A 13,605-nucleotide genomic window follows, 5' to 3' on the forward strand; every position below is an offset into this window, starting at 1 on the left:
CAAATTCTGTTTGGTTTTCACTTTCATTCATACCAGCACTTAAAGGATGCTTTATATACACAATCAAGTATTGTCTGAACGAAAAGCGCTTCTTTGAATGCATTTGTAAATGTTATAAAAGTATTCATCGGCATACTTCTCTCAATCTATAGCCTACTGACTGCAATCTCTCCTCTCAAAAGTCGTTGTGTTTAAAAAGTGTTGTTGTTGTTTTCTCATGTGCTTCTCTATAGAGTCTCTCTATCGGCCGCTGTTGGGATGAAGTTAAGGCTTGTCAGGGCAATGTTTACACAGGCTGGAGGTGATATTGTTGAAAAGGGCACATTTGTCGGGACAGGAGGACGCTGGCACTCCGGTGGGGAATGGGTACCCAGGCGGCGGCTCGTACGCACCTAAGCCTGGTGGAGCTGCGAGGGATGTGGTGGCCGGTATGGAGGCAGCAGAGATGGCCTGGCCTTGGTTGAGATAGGCCACCAGCCTCCTCATCTCTTCCAGAGCCTGTGCCTGCATGAGGATGTAGTTTTTGGCGAGCAGCAAAGTGGCGATTTTGGAGAGTTTCCGCACCGAGGGGCTGTGCGCGTAAGGGATGACCCCGCGCAGCTCGTCCAGCGCGTCGTTCAGGTCGTGCATCCGCCGTCTCTCCCGCGCGTTGATGTTTAGCCTGAGCGTTTTCTGCTCTTTTTTCTTACCTCCCTCGGGTTTACCCGCGGATACCGTCCTCCCGTCAGCCAGGAGAACCATCTCACACCTGCCGTCACTGTCATCGTCTTGGCTTTGCTCTCCACCACTGCTCTCCGCCGCCGAGGTCCTGTTGCCATTCTCCCCGTATTTCACACACAAAGATCCGGTTGGCAGACCCAGCGGTCCCCCTCGACCCCCTGTCAGTCCTCCGGGCTGAATCGGGTCTGAGTCGGTCTGGTCGAAACAGTTGATTGGAGATTGGCGGTCTCTGGCAGGCAGATCAATACCGACCGCCGACCTGAAGGACTCCATCTTTTTGTTGGAGACGGCGCTGAGAGTTTTGTGAAAAATGTCTCCGGGTCCGTTCAAGTTCATTCTCCTGTCCATAGTCTTCCCGGGTCCGCTTTATTGTATGGCTGTTTCTTTTTTTTTTATTTATTTTTTTAGACTATCCGGTGTTGTCTCTTGTAAGTTTCTTGCCTGTGCGCCGTCAGTGAGTGACTTAGTCTTGATAGCTTGCTCGACTTGTCAATTGAGGTGTGGAGACGCCGTGGCTCTCCCTCTCAAGTGCTGCTCTGCACTCTGCGCTGGCGCTGCTTATCTCGCTCTGATTCACCTTCACCAGATCTCGACAGTGATCAGCATCACGCGCAAGACGCGGGAGTCTTTTACATCATTATCTCGAGGCGGGTTATTAATATGAAGAGGATTCGCCTATTGGGACAGAGCTCTCTTTCTCCCCCCCCTCTCCCTCTCCCTCTCTCTCCCTCTCTCTCTCTCTCTCTCTCTCTCGCTCTCTCTCTCTCTTTACCCAATCAGGTTAACGTTTTAATTAATGGGATTTAAACGGTGACAAACAATCTCGCGTGCGCTTTCTCTCTGTCCCTCTCCGTCTCGCTCCACGCGCACTGCGTTGTGATCAGAGAGGCTGCTTACAGCTTTATAAAGGACGCGTAGGTCTATTATTCGAGCAACCATCTGTATACACGCTTGAGTACATATGTTTGCGAGGCGCTGGGTCCTATTAGAACCCAGCCACTGCCTTTTAAAAAGTGACATGTGTGGCGACATTCACCCGCCAGTGAGCAATCTAAATGCACCTCCGTTTTTAGAATGATGGATACGTCAGGGGGATAATAGAACTCTTTATTGACTAGCCTACAGAGACACTCGAGACAATCTAAATCCTCAAGTGTGCACTTTTCTCTACGGCTTGCTTTCTTCTCTATCTTCATTAAAAGCCCTGAATCTGCATTGCAATATGATATAACACTCGAAAATAGTCACATTTAGCCTACTTGTTTTAATTCTGGCATTTAGACCATTTGTTATGGTTGCTTCAAAGTTGATTAGAGTTTAACTCTGATTTATATCGGGCTTAAACTGTGTCTCGAGAACAGCAGACCCACAGAGTAAGGTTATCATTTCACTGGTTCCATTAAAAACCTTTTGAGGTGAGTCTTTGATAATCGTTGACAAGCAAAGTTGCTGCAGGTCCTACTGGCGGAATCGCATGCGGTGTGTCTCAGTAATTCTACAGTTTATTAGTAACACTACCTAGGCATACCCAACGTATTCTTGCCATGCCCACAGAAATAGATTGTATTTACCTTTAACTAAAACTGAAACATGTTATCATAATACATTCAGCTTTAATTTTATTTTGCTTTCATTTAAGTTTATTTATAGATTAAATTAATGTATGGTTTGACATTATCAACCTCGTCTGCAGAGAAAATCTCAAATTGCCCCTCTAGCATGTAAGTTGGATATTACTTGTGCTTACACTGCCATCTACTGGCAGAACGAAGGACAGTGCAAGTGAGTGAGCATTGCTTAAATTGTAGTGTCAGGAAAAAAGTAAGCTCTTGGGCGGCTTTAGGCTGCTCTCTAGCCCATTCTTTTCTAAACAAAACAAATCTTCAGTTAATTTAGTTAATCCTTTAATCAAATGTCTTTGATGTCCCTGTAATGACTCTATGGTATAGTAATTCCTCCCTCTCCTAAATTAAATTTCTCTTTCACCAAAACATGCAGAAAGGTTGTCTCCCCCCCCGGTATCCTTCATTCATTATGAGATAAGCCACTTCTTAGATGCAGCTGTTCTCTCACACTCACACTCACCTACTGCAGCATCATGGCATCCATCTGTACAGTCAAGGTCATTGATTCTCTGTTTCAACCAGAGTACAATTAGACTACCAACACAGACCCAGCTAATGATATACTACGGTGTCTCAGCTCACACCCATGGAGGAATACTGAAGAATTATGATGTGGCCAGAGGAGAAGACACTCACTTTATCCTGAGACAGCCAAGGAACACCTTCATGGCCAATCAGTCTGGACTAATGAGACAAGATGGGCCTGGATGGTGGAACAGCAGCAGTCACATGCCCGGCCTCGCTGCTTTTCCACACCGTCAGCACTTAGCTAATTGAGACAGTGGTCAGGACCAGATAGTGTTCAGAGATGGGGAAACTAGATTCAGGACCAGATAGTGTTCAGAGATGGGGAAACTAGATTCAGGACCAGATAGTGTTCAGAGGGAGGGAAACTAGATTCAGGACCAGATAGTGTTCAGAGATGGGGAAACTAGATTCAGGACCAGACAGTGTTCAGAGGGAGGGAAACTAGATTCAGGACCAGATAGTGTTCAGAGATGGGGAAACTAGATTCAGGACCAGATAGTGTTCAGAGATGGGGAAACTAGATTCAGGACCAGATAGTGTTCAGAGATGGGGAAACTAGATTCAGGACCAGACAGTGTTCAGAGATGGGGAAACTAGATTCAGGACCAGATAGTGTTCAGAGATGGGGAAACTAGATTCAGGACCAGATAGTGTTCAGAGATGGGGAAACTAGATTCAGGACCAGACAGTGTTCAGAGATGGGGAAACTAGATTCAGGACCAGATAGTGTTCAGAGATGGGGAAACTAGATTCAGGACCAGATAGTGTTCAGAGATGGGGAAACTAGATTCAGGACCAGACAGTGTTCAGAGATGGGGAAATTAGATTCAGGACAGACAGTGTTCAGAGATGGGGAAACTAGATTCAGGACCAGATAGTGTTCAGATGTAGGGAAACTAGATTCAGGACCAGATAGTGTTCAGAGATGGGGAAACTAGATTCAGGACAGACAGTGTTCAGAGATGGTGAAACTAGATTCAGGACCAGACAGTGTTCAGAGATGGGGAAACTAGATTCAGGACCAGATAGTGTTCAGAGATGGGGAAACTAGATTCAGGACCAGACAGTGTTCAGAGATGGGGAAACTAGATTCAGTTTGGTCCTGTCGCGATTTTTATAATCTCTTCAGTGCATAATATTTAAATGTTTTTTTGTTTTTTTTTGGGGGGGGGGGGTGGGTTTCACAAAAACCTGATGATCAGCTATGAATAATTTCCTCTAATCAAAAGTGAACAGGTATTGATTAAAGGGATAATTAAGTGCAAAATAAAAAAAATGACATGTCCACATTCCAGGTTGTCTGTTGTGTACATCAGGAAAGGTTGGTGGAGGCAGAAATCGGAGGATGGGCTCATTGTAATGCATGGAATGGAATGAGAAATATGTATGTAGGACCATGTATTTTTGATACCATTCCTCATTCCATTCCACGCATAACAATGAGCCCATCCTCCGATTTCTACCTCCACCAGCCTCTCCTGTTGTAGATTTCACCACAGGCATCTGGAGACAGCTGGTGGCCTCCAACAACGCAAACATAATGGAATCTTTGGCACAATTGGCATCATAATCATGGAATGCCTCTATTGCATTATTATTACTTACAAATAAAAGTACTGTACTGAACATGCCATAGAAATAATGAACCACAAGGACACAACACTAGGATGGTTACTTGTTTGTTCAACAGTCTATCCTAGTTTTAGCTTCTAGGGTAAATGTGTTCCTGAATCTGCTCTCTCTGCTGAGGGAATCCCTTTGCCCTTGCTTCTCTCAATTATTGTGATATTTGTATGTAGTAGTTGTAGTCGTAATATCAATGGTAGTTACCCATTTCTACCACACGGTGGCAGACAGCACCCACTATGTATTTCAAGCACTGCTGGTTTTACTGGGCTTTATGGTGCAGATCAACCAAATGAGAGTCAATAGCAAAACGAGTCATATGAAAACATGTACATCTGTACATAACAAAAACTTCAACAACCAACAATGGTAATCTGTCATATCAGAAATGGCAGTTAAATAAGCTGTACATTTAAATGTAAATGGTTCTGTATGAACTGTCATTTAGAATTGTCATAATAGACATTTAGAAGACTGGTGTACTTTTAACTACATGTTGGCACCTGTTTTGCATATTATGCTAGTAATAATAATAATAATAATAATAATAATAATAATAATAATGCATTTTTGTGCTTTTCTCAGTACTCAAAGATGTTTCTTGGAGAGAACAAGAATAGATAGATAAATAAAAAGGAAAAGCACAAAAGCACATTCAGTAAAAAATAACAATAAAAATAGTTCAAGATTAAAAGTAAGTTTAAAAAGATGGCTTTTGATTTTGGGTTTGAAGGAGGAGAGCGTGCTGAATTCTTTGAGGTGGTTTGAGAAGGTTTTGGGGCTGCAGTGGAGAAATCCCACTTTCTCCTCTAAATGATAACAAATAATAATAATAATAATAATAATAAATAATAATAATAATAACTGGAGTGTGTGTGACTAGGCTCTGTTACTTCACAGATGAGTCAGATAACACAGTTCCATCACAGACCAACCTCTGTCCATGATATCAGTAGTGACTGTGTTGCATATCAGTAGTGTTTTATAGGGTTAGAGTCAGAAGATTTATGAGGTGAATCAAAATTTGATTAATTAATTGCCTTCCTCTTGAATTTCTCAACTTGAATGGATTTGGCTGCAGTCCACTTTAAATATGCGATATTCAAATGGGATTCGCCTTGTCCCAGTCCTGATGTTTAGTTTTGAATGACATTTTCCATTACTTGTGAGTGTTAAATACTTGGCAATTCACCTTTATGCATTTTCAACCAACGTTGTGTTGCATGGCAACACAATCACATCACATCACATTTATTTTGTACTAAGTAGCAATTTCATTATCGCAGAAGTGGTCACTTCAATTACTGTATATGCTTCTCAACTGCAAGTAGGAAGTGCCATGTAATTGTAGCTCTTCTCTGCTATGTCCTGACATGACTTGAGATTTAAATAATGGGCCCACTTTACCTTTCTGTGGTCAGAAAGCTTTGTACTAAAGTTGGTTAACTTGTTGTATGAGGTACACTATTTTATACTTTTTGCTCTTTCTCCTCTTTCAATCTCTATTGACCGTTTTCACTGTCTTTTTCTCGCTTTATTTTTTTTTAAAATCAAATCAAATCAGATTGTTTTGGGATCTTCCCAAAGATGTTTTGGGATCTTCCCAAAATCAATATCTCTCTCTCCCCCTCTCTCTCTCTCTCTCTCTCTCTCTCTCTCTCTGGTGCTAGGCAAGGTTGATATTGGTCAGTACTCACGTGAGTATCCAGGAAAATCCCCAGTGATTATTTGACTGAAAGCAACGCTCCCTTTCTCCCTCTCTCCCTCTCTTCCTCTCTTCCTCTCTCCACTATCTTCCCTCAGCCTGCTTGGTGATATGAACAGTGCCTTCGGAAAGTATTCAGACCCCTTCACTTTTTCCACATTTTGTTCTGTTATAGACTCAATTTAAAATGGATTAAATTAAAAGAATTTGCTATCAATCCACACACAATACCCCAGAATGACAAAGCGAAAACACGTTTTTTGAAATTTCAGTAAATGTATTAAAATTCAAATACAGAAATACCTCATGTACATAAGTATTCAGACCCTTTGCTATGACACTCTTAAAATTAGCTAATCTAAATTAGCAAATGCAAACATTTCATCAACAAATCACTCAAGTTTAATTGAGTCCATGTAATTTTGGAATTAATATTATTGTTTTTATAGGGTCTCTGATTTGCATAGGAATCAATTACACACTGTGTAGATTAGGATGTCACGACCAACTCAGCAAATGTAATAATTTTCTCTTGATCCTGACAAACTCCCCAGTCCCTTCCAGTGACAAACATACCCATAACTTGATGCAGCTACCACTATTCTTCACACGAGAGATGATTTGGAAACTGCATTGCATGTGCTGGATTTGCACCAAACTTAATGCTTTGTAGTAAAACCAAATAAACACATTTCCAGCCACTTTCTTTGCTGTATCACTTGAATTGTTGCAAACATAATTATGGATATGAGATAGATTATTTTCCATTAAGGGATTCTTTTTGGCCACTTGGTTATAGACCTATTTTGTAGGGTGACTGAGATGATGTTGTCCCATCGACTGTGCTTTTTCCTCTCCACCATTCAACTTTGTAGATTTTTGTAAGTCTCCCCAGGCCTCAGGGTTGCATTCCTGAACAGTTTTGTTCCTCTCCATTTGCTCAGTTTGTAATGACAACCTGATCCACATAGTGTGTAATTGATTCCTATGCAAATCAGAGACCCTACAAAGATATTAATTCCAAAATTACATTAACTATTATCCTTGCATAAAGATGGACTCAATTTAACTTATTGAGTTATTTGTTGATGACATTTTAGCATTTTAGCTCATTTTAAGAGTGTCATAGCAAACGCAAACGGTCTGAATACTTATGTACATGAGGTATTTCTGTATTTCAATTTTAATAAATTTACTGAAATTTCAAAAAACATGTTTTAACATGTGTAAATTGATGGCAAATTCTTTTAATTTAATCCATAATAAATTGTCTATAACACAATAAAATGTACTTGGAGGGCACTGTGTCTATAGTGCCATCTGTCTAATGAAAAGTATTAACCAAGATCCTTTAATCCTTTACGACTGAGAGTGGGAGAAATGTTACCAACTTGGTCAGATGAGACGATGGACAGACCTGATACTGTATACCCAAGTAGGATGTCAGTATCTTCACTGTTAAAGCAGACTTTGTAGTGATTTAGGAGGACTGTCTTCTTTGTGTTGTGATTCTCAAAGGAAATGATATAGATTCATTTGTATCCATCATGCTGACTTTGTGTCTATAATTTGTAGTGCAGGTCATTGCATATGAATAAATCAAATCAACATTAAAGTACTAGTTAAAGATATGATGCAGCAATTACTCTGTAACTCTTTTACATTTTGCACCTAATACAATGTAATTACATTTCGACATGTTTCACCTTCACTCTTGGTATGCTGTAGGCTAATAGACTTTACAAATGGTGTATGTATGCTATCAAGTTTGGCATCTCATGCATGCACTTTGGAAAATGAACGCTAGGTGGCAGACTAACCATAAAGGAAATAAATCCAAAACACTCACAAGCCGTAAGAGAAACGATTTTTATTTGATTGATATTATTTGATATATTTGATATTCTATTAAAATCATAATAATTTTCGTCAATATTGTCAAAATGTGTATAGGTTATTATCTCTGCGAATTAATTGGGGTTTTTTCTGCTATAGGTTAGCTTATTGATGATGCTGGCCTGCAGTTGAAGAGATAGGCTATAGGCCATGTCTTAAACTTTGAGAATAACTGAAATGTATTTAATGTGTGGGATATGTTGAGTTGACCACTATGCATATATGTGTCTAGCGAGCGGGGCCGTCATTATACGTGAAGCTTAAACCTTACATCAAGAAGGCTACTATTTCTAAATGTAGGCCTAATGACCTAAAAACTGTGATAGTGCATGATTAGGGTGTGTGTGGTGTGTGTGTGTGTGTGTGTGTGTGTGTGTGTGTGTGTGTGTGTGTGTGTGTGTGTGTGTGTGTGTGTAAATGAGAGAGTGAATAAATCCGGTTGTTACTTATAGGTTCGTGTATTTCGGTGTCTTAATTCTGGTTATTTGTCAGACATGCGCAACGCCCGGTCCTACTGAAACAAAGAGCTGATCGACGGCTTGCAACATTCAGCACCAGCAGAAGCGGACAGCGCTTCACAGTGCAGGGCTTGTATACCTGATCCAAAGGTCATTCATTAACACTGGGCCTCCTCACGCAGTTACTCCTATAACTCCACATAACATAAGGCAACTTAGGCCTTCAGGATCAAGTGAACATGATGCATTTGAAATCAGTACACACAGATTGAAAACAAGATCTCGTTATATTGAGCACACTTCGTTTATTCTGCAAAAAAGGGAACACATAAAGCAAACATGGATATAAAATACATAAACAGTCACTGAACCGTACCTCGTCGCTATCCCCTTTAAGACGAAGAAGTAGAGGCAATGTGCGCTTGCGAAGGTAGAAGGCTCCGCTCTTGGCATTCACCGCGTGCCTTAATTGTAAGACATTAAATCAAGGTCCGCTGTGAACACGGAGAGCCAGAACCGAAGATCACTTTGCCTATTAGATGCACCATCAAAAGTGTGTGTGTGTGTGTGTGTGTGTGTGTGTGTGTGTGTGTGTGTGTGTGTGTGTGTGTGTGTCCGTCTTCGCTCGCGCCTCTTCTGCAGCTGCATTCACTTTGCCATTGGATTTCGTTTCCACCCATGATAATCCTTTTTCAATGTAGCCTACCCACCTTGCCGTACTATCCTTAGACCAGTATAACGATCATGATGATTCAGATATGACAAAATAAAAAATACAAAAAATCTGTAGGCCTATCAAAGTGTAACGAAATAGCCAAGCATCCTGCATTGGCGCAGTTGTAGACTATCAAATCATCTCATGGTTGTTGTTAAATGTTGAACATACAGTACCTCATCGTCAAAATGTAAATGTATTAAATGAAAAAACATTGAAATATGCAATTCTCTATTCGTATATAGGGACGTCACGTCAGCCATTGTGTGGCCCTGGTGACACCGTTCATTTAGGCTACGTAAAGGGTTAAAATCGTCACCAGCACTGTTTTGGAGCTAGATTCAAAATGATGGTTAGTCCGAATCCAGCTTGGGAGGCAAAAAAGGATGACGGGCCATTTGATCTTCTTCAAAGGACGGCTGCTTTGTCAAAAAAGCGTCAGGGATAGACTTCAGCCATTCTCCCATCAAACACCTACAAAAGAAAACACAAAATGCGTCATAAACCTCATAGAATTGCAAATAAAACAAATAAATGTTTGGCTCAATTTTACTATTATAATGTATAGATCCATGTATAACAAAGTATCGTTATACGTCGAAAAATCGCATAGCCCTTTAGATAATGCGCACATAGCACCCACAAGTAGCCTAGCCTATGCGGGTCAGATGAAAAAAATGCCGCAAAGCGCGAATGGGACAACCGGGCAACCGGAGAGCCTCAAAATTGGGACCCTCCCGCATAACTGTATTCCATCCACGCACCGTTGAACCGCCAAAGGCAAACGTACAGGCGACGTCTCCTTACAAATCCATCAGGGACCGAGGACGAGCAGAGCTGTACATGTCCAGTTCCGAAACCACTAAATGGGACTGATCTCCCTCCGTCCGGTCTTTTCCTCTCTCCGGCTGACTTTGGGATTAATGGCGCTCTAGCCAAACAAATAAGGCATCTGCCTTCAGCACAAGAGGATTGCATGGGGGGCGGTGACGTCACTGGGCAAACAGATGTTCTCTACCCAACGTCCTGATCATCGTCCTGTGCCCTTGAAACTAAGGAAATTTCACTTCAATCCGTGTTTAAAAGTAGTATAGCCTAGTCTTCCAATTTCTTAGCTGCTGTAATTATTCAATGAATGTATACTAATGTCAGCAATGGTCAAAAGCAATAGTAAGGTTTCAATCTTGTTTTGGCATTTAAATGCACATTGAAGTTTCTGGATGAGTATGATAACGTTACTGTGATTTATCGATTTATCTTAAATTGTAGTTTGACGTTCGTTGACTTGGCCTATATAATCAGTTACGCAAAATTGCACAGTTCTAAAAATGAACACACACACACACACACACACACACACACACACACACACACACACACACACACACACACACACACACACACACACACACACACACACACACACTACACTCACACACACCACACTACACTCACACAAACACACACACGGGCTGATTTTGCATTATTTTGTCATTTTGTTTCACGCGTGGGTTGGCCATATAGCCTAGTTTGGTTTATCAAATGTAACATGCTGGAGTCAAATGGAACTTCATTCAATTCGCTGTCCGTGGTTTTGAAATAGCCGCTATACGCTCAAATACTGTAATGTCACTGCCTGCTTCTATGCACCATGCAATGTATACGACTTTTCCCTTAGAAAAGATAACGTGGGCAAGTATTTCATAATTTATATGACTGAATTCCATCACCATGCATACATTACATCCAGGCTATATTTGCCTGTGGGAACGTTCGAATAATTTGATTTCACCCATGCTGTGTACGGCATATCAAAGGTAAACAAATTGTAAGTTGCAGCAAACGCGTTTATAAGGCTGCACAACAATATTGCTAGTGTCTATTTGAATTAAATCCAATAGGCTACTTATGAACAACGGATGTATTCGTATAGGCTTTCTGCAACATGGAGCAATAGCCAATTGCCTAATGTCTGTCTCAAGTGTACTGAAATTCATTGATCAACTATTGAGTCAAGGCTTCTCACTAATCTTATCACGAGCCTACTATCATTGGTGTACATCAATATCCTTTAACTGCTACCACAACAGCGCTGCTATGCATTCCTCAATAGAAAAACATGCGTTTGATAAAGTAACCCCTGCTCTAGTCAATATTGAGCAAGTTCTATATTGGAATGCAGTGTAAATTCAAAATGCGATTGAATATGATTACTGCACTGCATTCAACATTTGGGATGGAGAGAGGGATGGAGAGACAAAGGGAAACGCCATTTTAGATGGGGGTAAAAATCCCCCCTCCCATATCACTCAAAATCACGTCCCTCTTTTAACAACCAACATTCGGAGTTTATGACAGAACCGCATGATATCAGCAAATTGCGTCTCGGTATCTGATAACCATTGAGAACACGACCCAGTTGACCCAACGTGCGGACCCATTGTCCTGATGCGCCGCACGTCGAACAAACAAGTGCAAATGAGCATGCAGCCATCCTCGTCTCGTTATCGATTATGTAACTGTATTCATATTACCTATAGGAGCTCGCTGGCATTGTCATATTTTCGGAAGGAATTCTCGTGGTTCTTTGTCAGCCCTCATGCAATTGTACCAGAGGCATTTTCCAACGCCCGCAATAACAATGGCAAGTGCAACGTGTTAAGCCAGGTCCGTTATCTTTCTATGCTTAAAGTGAACCTCGCTCATGCCAACACCCAATCAACACAGTCAGTTTTTATCTTATTTACTGACTGGGACAAATAAAGCACGTTTCACCTCTCATAGATGATAAAAGACAGAGCCAGTGGAAACATGGATGCCCCATACTCACCCTCTCATGGTCCACGCCACATAGTCGATCCCATACACTGTAGTCTGAACACTTATCCATTCTCTTTTGTCTGTTCTTTCACTTCATTTTATGGTGTGGCTCATTTTGATATTCGCATATGGCTTGTATTCCCGGTTCTTTTGGTAGACTACAGCGATCGACAATCGGAACACTACGCTAAGCGAGAAGCTGATACTACCGATGAGACCGATGCTCTAGCCTCTGCAAAGCATGGCTGCGTTTTTCCCTTTTTTCAAAAGAGGGCAGGTCGTTTTATGCATTACAATGAGTTAAATCTCTCTCTCTCTCTCCCTCCGTCTCTCTCTCTCTCTCTCTCTCTCTCCTTCTCTCTCTCTCGCTCTCTTTCCCCCCCCCACACACACATACATACAGTCATACACATAAACACACACACACCACTGAAAAATATGACATTTGAGCAAAACAAGAAGTGGATTTTATTATGTTATGCCCTTTTATTTTTGTTATGTATGCGTCTTTCAGGATGTTATATCTATCAGTGCACCAAATACTATGACTCAAATTGTTGCTATAATCTGAACACCTAGATTAGGAGTATGCGCAATCGCGTAATAACGGAACACCATTGAATCGTCCTCCTCGTGTGCTAGGCGCAATTTGTCATGTTTAATACCGTTTGGCTTGAGAGGTCCATTAGTGCGTTATAGTTTCACGCATTATGCCGCCAGACCGCAGTTCAATCTTACTGTATTTGTTCGAGCGGATGGTGAGCCTGCTCATGATTCATGGGCAGATATAAACGTCATTTTATTTCACGACGTTAGAATAGGTAAAATTCATATTTACAACTCATAACGTTCGTTGATGCTAAAGCATACTCCGAACGATAGTTAATCGTGACACAGTTAACCTAACTCGGAAGTCCTCTTTGATATTCAAATAGAAAGACCCCTTTCATGTGAAATAGGCTACCATAGGACATATATGTTACTGTGCAGATCTTGATACATTGTATGCAGGATATAGGCCTATAGGCCCATAAAGCCATGTTGAAGATCATAATAGTAAGTAGCCTATAAATGCAATGGATATGTTGGTAGGCTACATCATACTGTACCTTCATGGCTGAGAGTTTGACAACATGCAGATTTTCCCTAATTAGGTCAGTGAAGATAAGGTGAATGAACAATCCAAACACTTTCAATCTTGTCAAATATGCTTTTCTTTTACTGTCCTGGTTTCATTGCCTAGCTCACGATTGCTATTTTCACAACATGTGCAGGCTATGGGCTCTACAGGCTATATTTCTTCAATCACGCCATTATTCAACAATGAAATGGACAGATAGTAGTAGGCCCATCCGTCCTTTTACACTCAAGCATGGAGGCTGTCAGCCTGAGGTGATTTGGTTTAACAAATCTTAGAATGGGTGTGAAAATGCAGTTGTAGCCATTCAATATTGAATTAATAATTCAAGTAAGTGCCACCCCTGAGTTCTGTGCTACCGGTTTTTATTCCCT

General features: G+C 41.2%; 1 protein-coding gene across 1 annotated transcript; it reads right to left on the reverse strand.

Moving 5' to 3' along the window:
* Nucleotides 1-264: 264 nt before the first annotated feature.
* bhlhe22 (basic helix-loop-helix family, member e22) lies at nucleotides 265-1,068 on the reverse strand (the record flags this gene model as incomplete). Its single annotated transcript, XM_083684715.1, has 1 exon — nucleotides 265-1,068. One exon carries the CDS (start codon nucleotides 1,066-1,068, stop codon nucleotides 265-267), a length of 804 nt encoding a protein of 267 aa, XP_083540841.1.
* Between the last annotated feature and the right edge of the window lie 12,537 nt (nucleotides 1,069-13,605).

The sequence above is a fragment of the Argentina silus genome (genome assembly GCF_951799395.1).
Source record: "Argentina silus genome assembly, chromosome: 1".
Classification (NCBI taxonomy): domain Eukaryota; kingdom Metazoa; phylum Chordata; class Actinopteri; order Argentiniformes; family Argentinidae; genus Argentina; species Argentina silus.